This window comes from Zonotrichia albicollis, unplaced genomic scaffold (assembly GCF_047830755.1).
Source record: "Zonotrichia albicollis isolate bZonAlb1 unplaced genomic scaffold, bZonAlb1.hap1 Scaffold_187, whole genome shotgun sequence".
Classification (NCBI taxonomy): Eukaryota; Metazoa; Chordata; class Aves; order Passeriformes; family Passerellidae; genus Zonotrichia; species Zonotrichia albicollis.
Window position 1 is genome coordinate 43,693 of NW_027428381.1, and position 22,200 is coordinate 65,892.

At 58.0% G+C, this 22,200-nt stretch overlaps 1 protein-coding gene across 1 annotated transcript; it reads right to left on the minus strand.

The window, feature by feature from the left end:
- Positions 1-9,703: 9,703 nt before the first annotated feature.
- LOC141727687 (histone-lysine N-methyltransferase SUV39H1-like) lies at positions 9,704-21,712 on the minus strand. The gene is given in 7 exon segments (XM_074533963.1): positions 9,704-9,902; positions 11,003-11,132; positions 13,627-13,773; positions 17,663-18,285; positions 18,288-18,324; positions 20,177-20,322; positions 21,673-21,712. Coding segments are annotated over 7 exon segments (1,242 nt in total). The 5' UTR covers positions 21,692-21,712; the 3' UTR covers positions 9,704-9,762.
- Between the last annotated feature and the right edge of the window lie 488 nt (positions 21,713-22,200).

Sequence of the window (22,200 nt, forward strand, 5' to 3'; positions counted from 1 at the left end):
AACACCCCAAAATCCTGCCCAAAACCACTACAAAATGCTTCCCAAAACACCCTCAAAATCCTGTCCAAAATACCCCCAGAATCCTGCCCAAAATCACTCCAAAAATCCTGCCAAAACACCGCCAAAATCCTTCCTAAAATCCTGCCCAAAACACCCCCAAAATCCTTCCCAAAAAACCCAGAATCCGGCCCAAAACCTCCCAAACTCCTACTCAAAATAATTCCTAAAATCCTTCCCAAAACACCCCCAAAATCCTGCCCAAAACATCGCAAAATTCTGTCTGGAACACCCCAGAATCCTGCCCAAAACCACTACAAAATGCTTCCCAAAACACCCTCAAAATACTGTCCAAAATATCCCAAAAATCCTGCCCAAAACCCTCCAGAATCCTTCCTAAAACACCCCCAAAATGTCCCAAAATCCTTCCAAATACACCCCCGGAATTCTGCCCAAAATCCTGCCAAAACACCCCCAAAATCCTTCCTAAAATCCTGCCCAAAACCCTCCAGAATCCTTCCTAAAAAACCCAGAATCCGGCCCAAAATCCTGCCCAAAACACCCCCAAAATCCTGTCCAAAATATCCCAAAATCCTGCCCAAAAACACCCCCAAAATCCTGTCCAAAATATCCCAAAATCCTGCCCAAAAACACTCCAAAAATCCTGCCTAAAATCCTGCCCCAAACACCCCCAAAATCCTTCCCAAAAAACCCAAAATTCGGCCCAAAATCAAACCCAAAATTCGGCCCAAAATCCTACCCAAAATCCTTCCTAAAATCCTGCCCAAAACACTCCGAAAATCCTTCCCAAAAAAACCCCCAGAATCCGGCCCAAAACCTCCCAAAATCCTACCCAAAATACTTCCTAAAATTCTGCCCAAAACCCTCCAGAATCCTCCCTAAAATCCTTCCCAAAACACCCCCAAAATCCTTCTCAAAAAACCCAGAATCCAGCCCAAAATCCTACCCAAAATCCTTCCTAAAATTCTGCCCAAAACCCCCCCAAAATCCTTCCAAATACACCCCCAGAATTCTGCCCAAAATCCCACCCAAAACACCCCCAAAGCCCTGCCCAAAACATCGCAAAATTCTGTCTGAAACACCCCAAAATCCTGCCCAAAACCACTACAAAATGCTTCCCAAAACACCCTCAAAATCCTGTCCAAAATATCCCAAAATCCTGTCCAAAATATCCCAAAATCCTGCCCAAAAACACTCCAAAAATCCAGCCAAAACCCCCAAAATCCTTCCTAAAATCCTTCCCAAAAAAAACAGAATCCGGCCCAAAATCTCCTAAAATCCTACCCAAAATACTTCCTAAAATTCTGCCCAAACCCCCCCCCAAAATCCTGCCCAAAACCCTCCAGAATCCTTCCTAAAATCCTTCCCAAAAAAACCCCAGAATCCAGCCCAAAACCCCCTAAAATCCTACCCAAAATACTTCCTAAAATTCTGCCCAAACCACCCCAAAATCCCACCCAAAACACCCCCAAAATCCTGCCCAAAACATCGCAAAATTCTGTCTGGAACACCCCAAAATCCTGCCCAAAACCACTACAAAATGCTTCCCAAAACACCCCCAAAATCCTGTCCAAAATATCCCAAAATCCTGGCAAAACACCCCCAAAATCCTTCCTAAAATCCTGCCCCAAAACCTTCCAGAATCCTTCCTAAAATCCTTCCCAAAAAACCCAGAATCCAGCCCAAAATCCCCCAAAATACTTCCGAAAATTCTGCCCAAAACCCTCCAGAATCCTTCCTAAAATCCTTCCCAAAACACCTCCAAAATCCTTCCCAAAAAAACCCAGAATCCAGCCCAAAACCCCCCAAAATACTTCCCAAAATCCTGCCAAAACCACCCCAAAATCCTCCCTAAAATCGTTCCCAAAACCCCCCCAAAATCCTTCCCAAAAAACCCAGAATCCGGCCCAAAATCCCTCCTAAAATTCTGCCCAAAACCCCCCCCAAATCCTTCCAAATACACCCCCAGAATTCTGCCCAAAACACCCCCAAAATCCTGCCCAAAACATCGCAAAATTCTGTCTGAAACACCCCAAAATCCTGCCCAAAAACACTCCAAAAATCCTGCCCAAAACATCGCAAAATTCTATATGAAACACCCCAAAATCCTGCCCAAAACCCTCCAGAATCCTCCCTAAAATCCTTCCCAAAACCCCCCCAAAATCCTTCCAAATACGCCCCAGAATTCTTCCCAAAATCCCACCCAAAACACCCCCAAAGTCCTGCCCAAAACATCGCAAAATTCTGTCTGGAACACCCCAAAATCCTGCCCCAAACACCCCCAAAATCCTTCCCAAAAAACCCAAAATTCTGCCCAAAACCTCCCCAAAATCCTTCCAAATACACCCCCGGAATTCTGCCCAAAATCCCACCCAAAACACCCCCAAAATCCTGCCCAAAACATCGCAAAATTCTGTCTGAAACACCCCAAAATCCTGCCCAAAACCACTACAAAATGCTTCCCAAAACACCTTCAAAATCCTGTCCAAAATATCCCAAAATCCTGCCCAAAAACACTCCAAAAATCCTGCCAAAACACCCCCAAAATCCTTCCTAAAATCCTGTCCCAAAACCCTCCAGAATCCTTCCTAAAATCCCTCCCAAAACACCCTCAAAATCCTTCCCAAAAAAAACCCCCAGAATCTGGCCCAAAACCCCCTAAAATCCTACCCAAAATACTTTCTAAAATTCTTCCCAAAACACCCCCAAAGTCCTGCCCAAAACATCGCAAAATTCTGTCTGGAACACCCCAAAATCCCACCCAAAACCACTCCAAAAATCCTGACAAAACATCCCCAAAATCCTTCCTAAAATCCTGCCCCAAACACCCCCAAAATCCTTCCTAAAAACCCCAGAATCCGGCCCAAAACACCCGAAAATCCTTCCAAATACACCCCCGGAATTCTGCCCAAAATCCCACCCAAAACACCCCCAAAATGCCCCGAAATCCTTCCAAATACACCCCCAGAATTCTCACCAAGATCCCACCCAAAACACCCCCAAAATCCTGCCCAAAACCACTCCAAAAATCCTGCCAAAACATCCCCAAAATCCTTCCTAAAATCCTGCCCCAAAACACTTCAAAATCCTGCCCAAAACCCTCCAGAATCCTTCCTAAAATCCTTCCCAAAACACCCCGAAAATCCTGCCCAAAACATCGCAAAATTCTGTCTGGAACACCCCAAAATCCCACCCAAAACACCCCAAAATCCTGCCCAAAACCACTACAAAATGCTTCCCAAAACACCCTCAAAATCCTGCCCCAAACACCCCCAAAATCCTTCCTAAAAACCCCAGAATCCGGCCCAAAACCCCCCAAAATCTTACCCAAAATACTTCCTAAAATCCTGCCCAAAACCCCCCCAAATCCTTCCAAATACACCCCCAGAATTCTGCCAAAATCCCACCCAAAACACCCCCAAAGTCCTGCCCAAAACATCACAAAATTCTGTGTGAAACACTCCAAAATCCTGCCCAGAACACCCCCAGAATCCTGCCCAAAACATCGCAAAATCCTGCCCAAAACATCGGAAAGTCCTGCCCAAAACATTGCAAAATTCTGTCTGGAACACCCCAAAATCCTGCCCAAAACACCCCAAAATCCTTCCAAATACACCCCCAGAATCCTGCCCAAAAACACTCAAAAAATCCTGCCAAACCATCCCCAAAATCCTTCCTAAAAACCCCAGAATCCGGCCCAAAACCCCCAAAATCCTTCCTAAAATCCTGCCCCAAAATCCTTCCAAATACGCCCCCAGAATCCTGCCCAAATACACCCCCAAAATCCTGCCCAAAACACCCCAAAGTCCTGACCAAAACATCGCAAAATTCTGTCTGAAACACCCCAAAATCCTGCCCAAAACCACTCCAAAAATCCTGCCAAAACACCCCCAAAAATCCTTCCTAAAATCCTTCCCAAACCCCCCCAAAATCCCATCCAAAACACCCCCAAAGTCCTGCCCAAAACACTCCAAAATCCTGCCCAAAACACCCTCAAAATCCTGTCCAAAATATCCCAAAAATCCTGCCAAAACACCCCCAAAATCCTTCCTAAAATCCTGCCCCAAAACCCTCCAGAATCCTTCCTAAAATCCTTCCCAAAACATCCCAAAATCCTACCCAAAAAACCCAGAATCCAGCCCAAAACCCCCCAAAATCCTTCCAAATACACCCCCGGAATCCTGCCCAAAACATCGCAAAATTCTGTCTGAAACACCCCAAAACCCTGCCCAAAACCACTACAAAATGCTTCCCAAAACAGCCTCAAAATCCTTCCAAAAAACCCAGAATCCGGCCCAAAACCCCCAAAATCCTACCCAAAATCCTTCCTAAAACCCTGCCCAAAACATCACAAAATTCTGTCTGAAACACCCCAAAATCCTGCCCAAAACACCCCCAAAATCCTGTCCAAAATATCCCAAAATCCTGCCCAAAAACACTCCAAAAATCCTGCCAAAACATCCCAAAATCCTTCCTAAAATCCTGCCCCAAACACCCCCAAAATCCTTCCCAAAAAACCCAAAATTCGGCCCAAAATCCTACCCAAAATCCTTCCTAAAATCCTGCCCAAAACACTCCGAAAATCCTTCCCAAAAAAACCCCCAGAATCCGGCCCAAAACCCCCCAAAATCCTACCCAAAATCCTTCCTAAAATCCTGCCCAAAACCCTCCAGAATCCTCCTAAAATCCTTCCCAAAACATCCCAAAAATCCTTCCCAAAAAACCCAGAATCCAGCCCAAAATCTTACCCAAAATCCTTCCTAAAATCCTGCCCAAAATCCTTTCAAATACGCCCCGGAATTCTGCCCAAAATCCCACCCAAAACACCCCCAAAATCCTGCCCAAAACATCGCAAAATTCTGTCTGAAACACCCCAAAATCCTGCCCAAAACACCCCCAAAATCCTGCCCAAAACACCCCCAGAATCCTGCCCAAAAACACTCCAAAAATCCTGCCAAAACACCCCCAAAATCCTTCCTAAAATCCTGCCCCAAAACCTTCCAGAATCCTTCCTAAAATCCTTCCCAAAACATCCCAAAATCCTACCCAAAAAAACCCCCAGAATCTGGCCCAAAACCCCCTAAAATCCTGCCCAAAATCCTTCCTAAAATTCTGCCCAAAACCCTCCAGAATCCTTCCTAAAATCCTTCCCAAAACACCCCAAAAATCCTTCCAAAAAACCCAGAATCCAGCCCAAAATCCTTCCTAAAATTCTGCCCCAAAACCCTCCAGAATCCTCCTAAAATCCTTCCCAAAACACCCCCAAAATCCTTCCTAAAAAAAACAGAATCCAGCCCAAAATTTCCCTCAAATATCCCCAAACTCCCCCAAAATTCTCCTCGATCCTCCCAGTCTGGGTGTTGAAATTCGTGTGACCCCAAAACCCTCCAGACCCTCCCCAAAATCCACAGACCCCCCCCGGGACCACCCTAAAACTGCCCCAGTGGGACCTTCATGCACACCTGGGACCCCCAAACACACCTGGAGCCCCAAACACACCTGGACCCCCCCAAAACCCCTTCCAAGACCCCCCAAAACCCACCTGGGACCCCCAAACACACCTGGACCCCCAAAACCCCTTCCAAAATCCCCCAAAACCCACCTGGAGCCCCCAAAACCCACCTGGGACCACCAAAACCTTCCCAAAACTTGAAGAACTGCACAGGTGTTGTCATTGCGTGGCACTCACAGCACACCTGGATCCCCAAAATCCACCTGGATCCCCCAAAGCCCCTCAAGACCCCCCAAAACACACCTGGAGCCCCCCAAACCCCACCTGGAGCCCCCAAAACCCACCTGGAGCCCCCCAAAATTCTCCCATCATGGCCTTGGAAGGAAGAACTGCACAGGTGTTGTCATTGTGTGGCACTCACAGCACACCTGGATCCCCAAAAACCCCACCTGGAGCCCCCCAAAACCCCCCTGGGACCACCAAAACCCCACCTGGGACCACCCAAACCTCACCTGGAGCCCCCCAAAACCTTCCCAAAACTTGAAGACCTGCACAGGTGTTGTCATTGTGTGCCACTCACAGCACACCTGGATCCCCAAAAACACACTGGACCACCCCAAAGCCCCTTCCAAGGCCCCCCAAAACCCACCTGGGACCCCCAAACACACCTGAGACCCCCCCAAACCCCACCTGGAGCCCCCCAAAATTCCCCAGCACGGCCTTGGAAGGAAGAACTGCACAGGTGTTGTCATTGCGTGGCACTCACAGCACACCTGGATCCCCAAAACCCCACCTGGACCACCCCAAAACCCACCTGGAGCACTCAAAACTCCACCTGGAGTCCCCCAAAATCCCCCATCATGGCATTGGAAGGAAGACCTGCACAGGTGTTGTCATTGTGTGGCACTCACAGCACACCTGGATCCCCAAAATCCACCTGGAGCCCCCCAAAAACACACCTGGATTCCCCAAAACCTGCCTGGATCCCCAAAACCCACCTGGGACCCCAAAAACTCCACCTGGAGCCCCCCAAAACTCCCCCAGCACGGCCTTGGAAGGAAGACCTGCACAGGTGTTGTCATTGTGTGGCACTCACAGCACACCTGGAGCCCCCAAACCCCACCTGGAGCCCCCCAAAAACACACCTGGATTCCCCAAAACCCACCTGGAGCCCCCAAAATCCCCCTGGGACCCCCAAACCCCACCTGGAGCCCCCCAAAAACACACCTGGATTCCCCAAAACCCACCTGGAGCCCCCAAAATCCCCCTGGGACCCCCAAACCCCACCTGGAGCCGCCCAAAATTCCCCCAGCACGGCCTTGGAAGGAAGAACTGCACAGGTGTTGTCATTGCGTGGCACTCACAGCACACCTGGATCCCAAAAACACACCTGGATCCCTCAAAGCCCCTTCCAAGACCCCCCAAACCCCACCTGGGACCCCCAAACCTCACCTGGAGCCCCCAAAACTCTTCTGGATCCCCAAAATCACCTGCACCCCCCCAAAACCAACCTGGAGCCCCCCAAAACCTTCCCAAAACTTGAAGAACTGCACAGGTGTTGTCATTGCGTGGCACTCACAGCACACCTGGATCCCAAAAACACACCTGGAGCCCCCCTCGAACCACACCTGGGACCTCCCAAACCCCACCTGGAGCCCCCCAAAATTCCCCAGCACGGCCTTGGAAGGAAGAACTGCACAGGTGTTGTCATTGTGTGGCACTCACAGCACACCTGGATCCCCAAAACCCCACCTGGAACCCCCAAAACCCCACCTGGAGCCCCCAAAACCCCACCTGGGACCACCCAAACCTCACCTGGACCCCCCAAACCCTTCCCAGTGTGACCTTGAAGAACTGCACAGGTGTTGTCATTGCGTGGCACTCACAGCACACCTGGATCCCCAAAAACCCACCTGGACCACCCCAAAGCCCCTTCCAAGATCCCCCAAAACCCACCTGGAGCCCCCAAAACCCACCTGGATCCCCCCAAACCCTTCCCAGTGTGACCCTGAACAACTGCACAGGTGTTGTCATTGTGTGCCACTCACAGCACACCTGGATCCCCCAAAGCCCCTTCCAAGACCCCCCAAACCCCACCTGGGACCCCCAAAACTCACCTGGAGCCCCCCAAACCCTTCCCAGTGTAACCCTGAACAAGTGCACAGGTGTTGTCATTGTGTGGCACTCACAGCACACCTGAGACCCCCCAAACCACACCTGGGACCCCCAAACCCCACCTGGACCACCCCAAAACTCCACCTGGAGCCCCCAAAACCCACCTGGACCCCAAAACCCCACCTGGAGCCTCCCAAAATTCCCCCAGCACGGCCTTGGAAGGAAGAACTGCACAGGTGTTGTCATTGCGTGGCACTCACAGCACACCTGAGATCCCCCCCAAACCCCACCTGGAGCCCCCAAAGCCCCTTCCAAGACTCCCCCAAACCACACCTGGACCCCCAAAACCCCACCTGGAGCCCCCCAAACCCTTCCCAGTGTGACCTTGAACAAGTGCACAGGTGTTGTCATTGTGTGGCACTCACAGCACACCTGAGATCCCCCCAAAACCCCACCTGAGACCCCCAAACCCCACCTGGAGCCCCCCAAAATCCCCCAGCACGGCCTTGGAAGGAAGAACTGCACAGGTGTTGTCATTGTGTGGCACTCACAGCACACCTGGATCCCAAAAACCCCACCTGAAGCCCCCCAAAGCCCCTTCCAAGACCCCCCAAACCCCACCTGGAGCCCCCAAAACTCTTCTGGATCCCCAAAATCACCTGCACCCCCCCAAAACCAACCTGGAGCCCCCCAAAACCTTCCCAGTGTAGCCTTGAAGACCTGCACAGGTGTTGTCATTGTGTGGCACTCACAGCACACCTGGATCCCCAAAACCCCTTCCAAGACCCCCCAAACCCCACCTGGATCCCCCCAAACCCCACCTGGAGCCCCCAAACCACACCCGGAGCCCCCCAAAACCCCACCTGGAACCCCCAAAACCCCACCTGGATCCCCAAAGCCCCTTCCAAGACCCCCCAAAACCCACCTGGAGCCCCAAAACACACCTGGATCCCCCCAAAACCCCACCTGGAGCCCCCCAAACCCTTCCCAGTGTGACCCTGAACAAGTGCACAGGTGTTGTCATTGTGTGGCACTCACAGCACACCTGAGACCCCCCCCAAACCCCACCTGGAGCCCCCAAAAACCCACCTGGAGCCCTCCAAAATTCCCCCAGCACGGCCTTGGAAGGAAGAACTGCACAGGTGTTGTCATTGCGTGGCACTCACAGCACACCTGGATCCCCCAAAGCCCCTTCCAAGGCCCCCCAAACCCCACCTGGAGCTCCCAAAACCCACCTGGAACCCCCCAAACCCCACCTGGAGCCCCCCAAAATTCTCCCATCATGGCCTTGGAAGGAAGAACTGCACAGGTGTTGTCATTGTGTGGCACTCACAGCACACCTGGATCCCAAAATCCCACCTGGAGCCCCCAAAAGCCCCTTCCAAGACCCCCCAAAACCCCCCTGGGACCTCCCAAAATCCCCCTGGGACCCCCCAAACCCCACCTGGAGCCCCCCAAACCCCACCTGGAGCCCCCCCAAAATTCTCCCATCATGGCCTTGGAAGGAAGAACTGCACAGGTGTTGTCATTGTGTGGCACTCACAGCACACCTGGATCCCCAAAAACCCACCTGGAGCCCCCAAAGCCCCTTCCAAGACCCCCCAAAACCCCACCTGGAGCCCCCAAAACCTTCCCAAAAACTTGAAGACCTGCACAGGTGTTGTCATTGTGTGGCACTCACAGCACACCTGGATCCCCAAAATCCACCTGGATTCCCCAAAACACACCTGGACCCCCCAAAGCCCCTTCCAAGACCCCACCTGGATCCCCCAAAGCCCCCTTCCAAGATCCCCCAAAACCCACCTGGAGCCCCCCAAACCCTTCCCAGTGTGACCCTGAACAAGTGCACAGGTGTTGTCATTGCGTGGCACTCACAGCACATCTGGATCCCCAAAAACACACCTGAGACCCCCCCAAAACCCCACCTGGACCACCCCAAAACCCATCTGGGACCCCCAAAACCCCCCTGGGACCACCCAAACTCCACCTGGAGCCCCCCAAAATCCCCCAGCACGGCCTTGGAAGGAAGAACTGCACAGGTGTTGTCATTGTGTGGCCACTCACAGCACACCTGGATCCCCCCAAAACCCCACCCGGAGCCCCCCCAGCCCCCCCCCCCCCCCGCGGGCGGCCGTGGGGGCGTGGCCAAGGTGCGCGGTGGGCGTGGCCCGGGTGTCTCAGAACAGGTACTTGCGGCACGAGGCCGCCCCGCACTTGCACTCGATGCGGCCGCGGGCGCGGGGGGAGCCCCCCAGGGACCCCCCCACCAGGCCGAAGTTGGAGTCCATGCGGGTGCTCTCGGCGTCCACGGGGTCCACTGCGGGCAGGGGAGGAAAGGTGCGCTCAGACACACCTGGGCACGGGCAGGGTGGGGGCAGGAAACAGCGGGGTGGGGCAGGAACCCCCCAGGTGTGACCAGGACCCACCCAGGTGTGACCAGAACCCACCCAGGTGTGACAAGGACCTACCCAGGTGTGCCCAGGACCTACCCAGGTAGAGCCTGGAACCGCCCAGGTGTGACCAGGACCCACCCAGGTGTGACCAGGAACCCCCCAGGTGTGACCCTGACTCCCCCAGGTGTGACCAGAACCCACCCAGGTGTGACCAGGACCTACCCAGGTAGAGCCTGGAACCCCCCAGGTATGACCAGGACACACCCAGGTGTGACCAGAACCCATCCAGGTGTGACCAGAACCCACCCAGGTGTGACCAGAACCCACCCAGGTGTGGCCAGGAACACCCAGGTGTGACCAGAACCCACCCAGGTGTGACCCTGACCGCCCCAGGTGTGGCCAGAACCCATCCAGGTGTGCCCAGCACCTACCCAGGTACAGCCTGGAATCCCCCAGGTGTGGCCAGGAACCCCCAGGTGTGACCCTGACTCCCCCAGGTGTGACCAGAACCCACCCAGGTGTGACCAGAACCCACCCAGGTGTGACCAGAACCCACCCAGGTGTGGCCCTGACCCCTCCCCCAGCCCCACAGTGCAGGGTGGGCTGAGGGGAGGGAGCTCTGTGCAAGACAGGTGTGTGACAGGTGTGTGACACGGACAGGTGTGACAGGTGTGTGACATGGACAGGTGTGTGACAGGTGTGTGACACGGACAGGTGTGGCAGGTGTGTGACATGTGATAGGTGTGTCAGGTACAGATGTGACCATAGCGAGGTGTGCCAGGTGTGTGACGTGTGACAGGTGTGACAGGTGTGTGACATGTGACAGGTGTGTTACAAGTGTGACAGGTGAGGACAGGTGTGTTCCAGGTGTGTGCCAGGTACCGTGCATGTTGTAGTCGAAGGTGAGCTCCTCGCCGGCACGGATGGGCCTGAGGGCAGGGACAGGTGTGTGCCAGGTGTGCCAGGTACAGGTGTGTGCCAGGTGTGCAGGTGTGTAACAGGTAAGAACAGGTGTGCCAGGTACCGTGCATGTTGTAGTCGAAGGTGAGCTCCTCACCGGCGCGGATGGGCCGGGTGGCGAACAGGGCGATGCGCGGCAGCCGCTGGTCCAGGTTCTCGATGAACACGTTGTACACCTGCAGGTTGGGGTCACACTGCCCCGCCCCCCCAGGTGAGACACACCTGGCACGTGAGCCACGCCCCCCCAGGTGAGACACACCCCAACAGGTGAGACACACCCACAGCACCTGACCCACCCCAACAGGTGAGACACACCTGGCACGTGAGCCACGCCCCCCCAGGTGAGACACACCTGGCACGTGAGCCACGCCCCCCAGGTGAGACACACCTGGCACATGAGCCACGCCTCCCAGGTAAGCCCCGCCCCCCAGGTGAGACACACCTGGCACGTGAGCCACGCCCCCCCCAGGTGAGACACACCCCAACAGGTGAGCCCCGCCCCCCAGGTGAGACACACCTGGCACGTGAGCCACACCCCCCCAGGTGAGACACACCTGGCACGTGAGCCACACCCCCCCAGGTGAGACACACCTGGCACGTGAGCCACACCCCTCCAGTAAGCCCCGCCCCCCCAGGTGAGACACACCTGGCACGTGAGCCACACCCCCCCAGGTGAGACACACCTGGCACGTGAGCCACACCCCCCCCAGGTGAGACACACCTGGCACGTGAGCCACACCCCCCCCAGGTGAGACACACCTGGCACGTGAGCCACGCCCCCCCCAGGTGAGCCCCGCCCCCCAAGTGAGACACACCTGGCACGTGAGCCACGCCCCCCCAGGTGAGCCCCCGCCCCCCAGGTGAGACACACCTGGCACGTGAGCCACACCCCCCAGGTGAGACACACCCCCCAGGTGAAACACACCTGGCACGTGAGCCACGCCCCCCAGGTGAGACACACCCCAACAAGTGAGACACACCTGGCACGTGAGCCACGCCCCCCCCAGTGAGCCACGCCCCCCAGGTGAGACACACCTGGCACGTGAGCCACGCCCCCCTCCAGGTGAGCCCCGCCCCCCAGGTGAGACACACCCCCCAGGTGAGACACACCTGGCACGTGAGCCACGCCCCCCCAGGTGAGCCACGCCCCCCAGGTGAGACACACCCACAGCTGGGGGGAAAAGGTGCTGGAAGCTCCACCCACAAGGCAGGTAAGGCCACACCTCTAAACAGGTAAAGGGCCAGCTGTGGGCAGATAAACCACACCTGTGCCTGGGTAAACCCACCCTAAGCCCAGGTAAACCCACACCTGTGGGGAAGTTAAACCCACACCTGAGGTAAGAGCACCCCAAGCCCAAGGAAGCCCACACTGGTGGGCAGGTAAACCACACCTGTGCCCAGGTAAACCCCCCCAAGCCCAGGTAAACCACACCTGTGCCCAGGTAAACCCCCCCAAGCCCAGGTAAACCACACCTGTGCCCAGGTAAACCCCCTCAAGCCCAGGTAAACCCCCCCCAAGCCCAGGCAAACCACACCTGTGCCCAGGTAAACCACACCTGTGGCCAGGTAACCCCCCCCAAGCCCAGGTAAACCACACCTGTGCCCAGGTAAACGCCCCCCAAGCCCAGGTGAGCCCACATCTGTGCCCAGTTAAACCCCCCCCAAGCCCAGGTGAGCCCACACCTGTGCCCAGGTAAACCACACCTGTGGCCAGGTAAACCCCCCCAAGCCCAGGTGAGCCCACACCTGTGCCCAGGTAAAGCCCCCCAAGCCAGGTGAGCCCACACCAGTGGGCAGGTAAACCACACCTGTGCCCAGGTAAACCCCCCCAAGCCCAGGTAAACCACACCTGTGCCCAGGTAAACCCCCCCAAGCCCAGGTAAACCACACTGGTGGGCAGGTAAACCACACCGGTGTAAAGGTAAACCACACCTGTGGCCAGGTAAACCACACCTGTGCCCAGGTAAACCCCCCCCCCCCCAAGCCCAGGTAAACCACACCGGTGGGCAGGTAAACCACACCTGTGCCCAGGTAAACCACACCTGTGGCCAGGTAAACCACACCTGTGCCCAGGTAAACAACCCCCAAGCCCAGGTAAACCACACCTGTGGGCAGGTAAACCACACCTGTGTCCAGGTAAACCCCCCCCAAGCCCAGGTAAACCACACCTGTGGCCAGGTAAACCCCCCAAGCCCAGGTAAACCACCCTGTGCCCAGATAAACCACACCTGTGGCCAGGTAAACCCCCCCAAACCCAGGTAAACCACACCGGTGGGCAGGTAAACCACACCTGTGCCCAGGTAAACCACACAGGTGGGCAGGTAAACCACACCTGTGCCAGGTAAACCCCCCCAAGCCCAGGTGAGCCCACACCTGTGCCCAGGTAAACGCCCCCAAACCCAGGTGAGCCCACACGTGTGCCCAGGTAAACCCCCCCCAAGCCTAGGTAAACCACACCGGTGGGCAGGTAAACCACACCTGTGCCCAGGTAACCCCCCCCAAGCCCAGGTGAGCCCACACCTGTGCCCAGGTAAACCCCCCCAAGCCCAGGTAAACGACACCTGTGCCCAGGTAAACCCCCCAAGCCCAGGTAAACCCCCCAAGCCCAGGTGAGCCCACACCTGTGCCCAGGTAAACCCCCCCAAGCCCAGGTGAGCCCACACCTGTGCCCAGGTGAGCCTCACTCACGCTGTGGTTGACGAAGTGCGAGATGTTGCCGTAGTGGGCGGCGTCCACGGTGTACACGTCCTCCACGTAGTCCAGGTCGAACAGGTACGTGGCGCCCTGGCGGTCGTACACCTGTCCCCGGCGCTCCGCCTCCTCCGAGGTGATGATCTGGGGCGGGGGCACACCTGTCACACACCTGGGCACACCTGGGGCACACCTGGGGCACATCTGTCACACACCTGGGGCACACCGGAACCACCCACACACCTGGGCTCATCTGTACCACACCTGTCACACACCTGGGCACACCTGGGCACATCTGTACCACACCTGGCACACACCTGAACCACCCTACACACCTCTACTGCCTCACACCCGCACCATGTCACACCTAGACCCATCCCACACACCTGGGCACACCTGTCACACACCTGGGCACATCTGTACCACACCTGTCACACACCTGGGGCACACCTGGACCCATCCCCACACACCTGGGCACACCAGAACCACCCCCCACACACCTGGGCACACCTGTCACACACCTGTCACACACCTGGGCACACCTGTACCACACCTGGGGCACATCTGTACCACACCTGTCACACACCTGGGCACACCTGGCACACACCTGTCACACACCTGGGCACACGTGGCACACACCTGGGGCACACCTGGACCCATCCCCACACACCTGGGGCACATCTGTCACATACCTGTCACACACCTGGGGCACACCTGGACCCATCCCACACACCTGGGCACATCTGTCACATACCTGTCACACACCTGGGGCACACCTGGACCCATCCCCACACACCTGGGGCACACCAGAACCACCCCCCACACACCTGGGCACACCTGTCACACACCTGTCATACACCTGGGGCACACCGGAACAACCCCACACACACCTGGGCACACCTGGCACACACCTGGGGCACATCTGTACCACACCTGGCACACACCTGAACCACCCTACACACCTCTACTGCCTCACACCTGCACCATGTCACACCTGGAGCCATCCCCACATACCTGGGGCACACCTGAACCATCCCACACACCTGGGCACATCTGTACCACACCTGGCACACACCTGGGGCACACCTGAACCATCCCACACACCTGGGCACATCTGTACCACACCTGGCACACACCTGGGCACACCTGGCACACACCTGGGGCACACCTGGACCCATCCCCACACACCTGGGGCACACCCGTGCTGTCTCACACCTGCACTGTGTCACACCTGGGGCACCCCACACACCTGGGCATGTCACACCTGGGGTGCACCTGCACCCATCCCACACACCTGGGGCACACCTCTACCTGCCCCACACACCTGTGTCACGTCTGTACTGCCTCACACCTGCACCATGTCACACCTGAACCACCCCACACACCTGGGCACACCTGAACCGCGTCACACCTAGGGCACACCTGAGATCACTCCATGACGAAGGAGTTCTTGCGGATGCGCTGCAGCGTGCGCACACCCCAGCCCTGTTACACACACACACCTGGGCTGTGTCACACACACCTGTACTGTGTCACACACACCTGGGCTGTGTCACACACACCTGTATCACACCTGGGCGTGTAACACACACCTATATCACACCTGGGCTGCGTCACACACACCTGTACAGTGTCACACACACCCGTATCACACCTGTGCTGTGTAACACACACCTGTACTGTGTCACACACACCTGTATCACACCTGGGCGGTGTCACACACACCTGTATCACACCTGTGCTGTGTCACACACACCTATATCACACCTGGGCTGTGTCACACACACCTGTACTGTGTAACACACACCTGTACAGTGTCACACACACCTGGGCTGTGTCACACACACCTGTATCACACCTGGGCTGTGTCACACACACCTGTACAATGTCACACACACCTGTACAGTGTCACACACACCTGTACAGTGTCACACACACACACACACACCTGGGCTGTGTCACACACACCTGGGCTGTGTCACACACACCTGTATCACACCTGGGCTGTGTCACACACACCTGTATCACACCTGTCCCACACCTGTCCCGCTCACCTCTCCCACGTACTCCATGACGAAGGAGTTCTTGCGGATGCGCTGCAGCGTGCGCACGCCCCAGCCCTGTCACACACACACACCTGTACAGTGTCACACACACCTGTATCACACCTGTGCTGTGTCACACACACCTGTGCTGTGTCACACACACCTGTATCACACCTGGGCTGTGTCACACACACCTGTACAGTGTCACACACACCTGGGCTGTGTCACACACACACATACCTGTACTGTGTCACACACACCTGTATCACACCTGGGCTGTGTCACACACACCTGTGCTGTGTCACACACACCTGTATCACACCTGGGCTGTGTCACACACACCTGTACAGTGTCACACACACCTGGGCTGTGTCACACACACACATACCTGTACTGTGTCACACACACCTGTATCACACCTGGGCTGTGTCACACACACCTGTGCTGTGTCACACACATACACACCTGTGCTGTGTAACACACACCTGTACAGTGTCACACACACCGGTACAGTGTCACACACACCTGGGCTGTGTCACACACACCTGTACAGTGTCACACACACCTGTACTCTCACACACACACACCTGGGCTGTGTCACACACACCTGTACAATGTCACACACACCTGTACAATGTCACACACACCTGTACAGTGTCATACACACCTGTACAGTGTCACACACACCTGTATCACACCTGTACTGTGTAACACACACCTGTACTGTGTAACACACACCTGTACTGTGTCACACACACCTGTATCACACCTGTATCACACCTGTCCCACACCTGTCCCGCTCACCTCTCCCACGTACTCCATGACGAAGGAGTTCTTGCGGATGCGCTGCAGCGTGCGCACGCCCCAGCCCTGTCACACACACACACACACCTGTGCTGTGTCACACACACCTGTATCACACCTGGGCTGTGTCACACACACCTATATCACACCTGTATCACACCTGTCCCACACCTGTCCCGCTCACCTCTCCCACGTACTCCATGACGAAGGAGTTCTTGCGGATGCGCTGCAGCGTGCGCACGCCCCAGCCCTGTCACACACACCTGTGCTGTGTCACACACACCTGTACAGTGTCACACACACCTGTATCACACCTGGGCTGTGTCACACACACCTGTGCTGTGTAACACACACCTGTACAATGTCACACACACCTGGGCTGTGTCACACACACACCTGTATCACACCTGGTCTGTGTCACACACACCTGGGCTGTGTCACACACACCTGTATCACACCTGTCCCACACCTGTCCCGCTCACCTCTCCCACGTACTCCATGACGAAGGAGTTCTTGCGGATGCGCTGCAGCGTGCGCACGCCCCAGCCCTGTTACACACACACACACCTGTACAGTGTCACACACACACACCTGGGCTGTGTCACACACACCTGGGCTGTCACACACACACACACTTGGGCTGTGTCACACACACCTGTACAGTGTCACACACACCTGTATCACACCTGGGCGGTGTCACACACACCTGTATCACACCTGTGCTGTGTCACACACACCTATATCACACCTGGGCTGTGTCACACACACCTGTACAATGTCACACACACCTGTACAGTGTCACACACACCTGGGCTGTGTCACACACACCTGTATCACACCTGGGCTGTGTCACACACACCTGTGCTGTGTAACACACATCTGTATCACACCTGGGCTGTGTCACACACACCTGTACAGTGTCACACACACCTGGGCTGTGTCACACACACCTGTATCACACCTGTCCCACACCTGTCCCGCTCACCTCTCCCACGTACTCCATGACGAAGGAGTTCTTGCGGATGCGCTGCAGCGTGCGCACGCCCCAGCCCTGTCACACACACACACACACACACACACACACACACACACACACACACACACACCTGTACAGTGTCACACACACCTGTATCACACCTGTACAGTGTCACACACACACTCATACAGTATCACAGCGCACTCACCTCTCCCACGTACTCCATGACGAAGGAGTTCTTGCGGATGCGCTGCAGCGTGCGCACGCCCCAGCCGCGCCCGTCGCCGGTGCGGAAGATGCACAGGTCGTAGCGGATGCCGCGCTGCACCACGCGGTTGGGGCACTCGGCGCCGCAGCGGCAGCGCGAGTTGCACTCGTAGATGGGCAGCCCCGCCCGGATGCGCACCTGCCCGGCCTCGTTGTAGGCGAACCTGTTGCGCGAGGCGCCCGGGCAGCAGCCGCCGGCCAGCGTGGCCTCGGCCAGGCAGTCCTGGCACTCGCAGCCGGCCGTTACAGGGGTCAGCGCCACGCCGGCGCCCACCTTGTACTCGTTGACGTAGACGAAGTCGCGCGGCGGCCCGTGCAGGTCCACGTCGTTCTCCACGGCGATGCGGCCGCGGTGGCTGCGCGTGAGGTTCAGGTGGCGCTCCCAGCGCCGCAGCGCCCGCCGCTGCTCCGCCTTCTGCGCCAGGTAGGACACGGCGCGGGCGGGCAGCCCGCGGGGTCCGGGCCGAACCGGCCCGCCCGGGGCCCGCGCCAGGTCGGCGTGCAGCTGCTGCAGCAGCCCACGGCAGCGCAGGTTGCGGCGCGGCTCCCAGGTGTTGGCAGAGGAGGGTAACCGCGCCACTTGACCAGGTAGAACTCCTCGTCCTGTGGTGGGGGGTGGGGGGAGAATGGGGGGTTAGGGGGGGTTTGGGGTATGGGGGTGGGCTGGGGGATGCCTATGGGGATTCAGAAGGTTCTGGAGTGACCCCAATGTCCGGAGACTCCTGGGGTTTCATAAGGTCTGGGGGGTCCTGGAGTGACCCCAATGTCCGGAGACCCATTGGGATCTCACAGGATCAGGAAGGACATGGGAATGTGGGGGAGCTCAGGGTTTGGGGCACCCAAGGGTCTGGGGCATTCTGGAGAGACCCCAATTTGGGGGTCCTTTGGGGTCTCACAAGGTCAGGAGGGACACAGGAATGTGGGGACTCTGAGGGTCTCACAAGGTCTGGGGGTCTTGGAGTGACCCAATGTGGGGGTCCTGTAGGGCCTAATAGGGTCAGGGGGGTCCTGGAGTGACCCCAATGTCTGGAGAGCCTTTGGGTCTCACAGGGTCAGGAGGGATCCAGGAACGTGGGGGATGCTGGGGGTCTCAAAAGGTCTGGGGGGTCCTTGAGTGACCCCAATGTCCAGAGATTCCTGGGGTCTCATAAGGTCAGGGGGGTCCTGGAGTGACCCCAATGTGGGGTCCTGTAGGGCCTAATAGGGTCAGGGGGGTCCTGGAGTGACCCCAATGTCCAGAAACTCCTGGGGTCTCAAAAGGTCTGGGGGGTCCTGGAGTGACCCCAATGTGGGGGTCCTGTAGGGCCTAATAGGGTCAGGGGGGTCCTGGAGTGACCCCAATGTCCAGAAACTCCTGGGGTCTCAAAAGGTCTGGGGGGTCCTGGAGTGACCCCAATGTGGGGATCCCTTGGGGTCTCGCAGGGTCAGGGGGGTCCTGGAGTGACCCCAATGTCCAGAGGTTCTGTGGGGTCTCCTAAGTTCAGGAGGGAATCTGGGGGAGTTCAGGGTTTGGGGGCACCCAGGGGTCTCATGGGGTCAGGGGGGGTCCCAGAGTGACCCCAATGTCCAGAGGCCCTTTGGGGCCTAACAGGGTCAGAAGTTCTTGAGGGGTCACTTCCCAGTTTGGGGGTCCCGGGTGAGTTCCCAGTGTCTGTGGGGTCCCAGTTTGGGGGTCCCAGTTCAGGGTCCTGCTGTCTGTGGGGTCCCAATTTGGGGGTCCCTGGTGGGTTCCCGGTGTCTGTGGGGGGGGGTCCTGTTTGGGGGTCCTGCTGTCTGTGGGTCCCAGTTTAGGGGTCCCAGTTTGGGAGTCCTGGGTGAGTTCCTGGTGTCTGTGGGGGGTCCCGGTTTAGGGGTCCCGCTGTCTGGGGGTCCCGGTTCGGGGGTCCCGGTTTAGGGGGCCCAGTTTGAGGGTCCCGGTTCGGGGGTCCCGGTTCGGGGGTCCCGGTTTAGGGGGCCCAGTTTGGGGGTCCCGGTTCGGGGGTCCCGGTTTGGGGGTCCCGGTTTAGGGGGCCCAGTTTGGGGGTCCCGGTTTGAGGGTCCCGGTTTAGGGGGTCCGGTTCGGGGTCCCGGTTTAGGGGCCCAGTTTGGGGTCCTGGTTCAGGGGTCCCGGTTAAGGGGGCCCAGTTTAGGGGGCCCAGTTCGGGGGTCCCAGTTGAGGGTCCCGGTTCGGGGGTCCCGGTTTAAGGGGCCCAGTTTGGGGTCCCGGTTTAGGGGTCCCGGTTCGGGGGTCCCGGTTTAGGGGACCCAGTTTGGGGGTCCCGGTTCGGGGGTCCCGGTTTAAGGGGCCCAGTTTGGGGGTCCTGTTCGGGGGTCCCGGTTTAGGGGGCCCGTTTGGGGGTCCCTGTTCGGGGGTCCCGGTTTAGGGGTCCCGGTTTGGGAGTCCCGGTTTAGGGGGCCCAGTTTGAGGGTCCCGGTTTAGGGGGCCCAGTTCGGGGGTCCCGCGGCGCTCACTCACCCGCACTCGCCGGTAGTCGCACAGCAGCTCCACCTCGAAGTCGGCGAGGTTGCGGCGGGTGACGCCGAGGGCGCGGCACCGCAGGCGCTGCAGCCGGCACAGCTCCTGCAGCTGCGACCACGGCGACAGGCAGCACACGGAGCACTCTGCGGATTGTCACCGACGGTGGGGACAACGTGAGGGGACAGGTGACACCACAGACCCCCAGCTCCCCTCACACAGCCCCCACCCCCCGGGCCCGCCCTGCCCTGCTCAGCCCGGCCCGCACCGCTCGCTCTGTCGCGACATGGAGCACATGGAGCACTCTGGGGATTGTCACCGACGGTGGGGACAACGTGAGGGGGACAGCGTGAGGGGACAGGTGACACCACAGACCCCCAGCTCCCCTCACACAGCCCCCACCCCGGGCCCGCCCTGCCCAGCTCGGCCTGTCGCGACAAGCAGCACATGGAGCACTCTGGGGATTGTCACCGACGGTGGGGACAACGTGAGGGGACAGGTGACACCACAGCCACCTCCCCCCCCAGCCCAGCCCAGCCCGCACCGCTCGCTCTGTCGCGACAGGCACCACATGGAAAACCCTGCGGGTGTCACCGAAGGCTAGGGACACACCGGGAGACAACGTGAGGGGACAAGTGTCACCACAGACCTCCCTGGGCCCGCCCTGCCTTCTCCTTCCCTGCCCTGCCCAGCCCGCACCGCTCGCTCTGTCGCGACAGGCAGCACATGGAGCACTCTGCGGATTGTCACCGGGGGAGGGGACAGACCGAGGGACAACGTGAGGGGACAGGTGACACCACAGACCCCCCCGGGCCCGCCCTGCCCAGCCCAGCCCAGCCCACACGGCTGGCTCTGTCGCGACAGACACCACATGGAAAACCCTGCGGGTGTCACCGAAGGCTAAGGACACACCGGGGGACGACGTGAGGGGACAAGGGTCACCACAGACCACCCCTGGGCCCGCCCTGCCTTCTCCTTCCCTGCCCAGCCCAGCCCAGCCCAGCCCACACCGCTGGCTCTGTCGCGACAGACACCACATGGAAAACCCTGGGCGTGTCACCGCTGGGAGGGGACACACCAAGGCGGGGGCCGTGAGGGGACAGGTGACACCAAATCCCCCTCTCACCTCACACAGCCGCCCCCCTCAGCCCGCCCTGCCCTGCCCAGCCCAGCCCAGCCCAGCCCAGCCCACACCGCTCGCTCTGTCGCGACCACACGACAGCGACAACACGGGGCACTCCGGGGGATGGACACCAGGTGGGTGAGGGGACACTGAGGAGGAGAATTTGGGGACAGGACAGCGCCCCCCCCTTTCCCTCACACGCTCCCCGCCCCCCCCTCAGAGCGTTCCCGCCACTTTTTCTCCCCCCCCGTCCCCTCAGGCGCCAACGGTCGCGCGCGGGAAGCGGCGCCGTCCCCTCAGAGCGCCCCCCCCGCCCCTGATTTCCCCCTCATGCTCCCTCGGAGACCCCTCGGGCCCGCCCCGCTCGCGCCACCTTTTAAATTTTCCGCCATTTTCAGCGCCGCCGCTTTTTTTTTGTCTTTTTCCGCCTTTTCCCTTTTTTTCTCTGGCGCCGCTTCCGCCCGGCGGGCAGAGCGAGGGGCGGGGCTTCCTCCGCCCGCGCCCAGCGTCTATTGGCTGAACCCGAAGCTGATTTGCATACTGACAGCTGGCTGCCTGCCTTCCATTGGCTGGCGCCGTGATTTATTTGCATACTGACAGCTACCCGCCCGTCCTCTATTGGCCGCCGCGCTGCTTAATTTGCATAATATCTGATCCCGCCATTGGTGGTCTGGTCGGTAAATTTGCATATCCCTCCCAGCAGCGCCCGCGAGGCCTCATTTACATACTGGCGCGAATTGACAGATTTCCATTGGCCGCGGCGCTGCCTGATTTGCATACCGCTCCCAGCATCCCCCGCGCATGCCGCCGATCCCGAATTCCGCCGCTTTTTCCCCATTTTCCCCGCGGTTTTTCCCGGTTTATAACGGCGGCAAGCTCCGGGATCCCTGAGAGCCTCCCC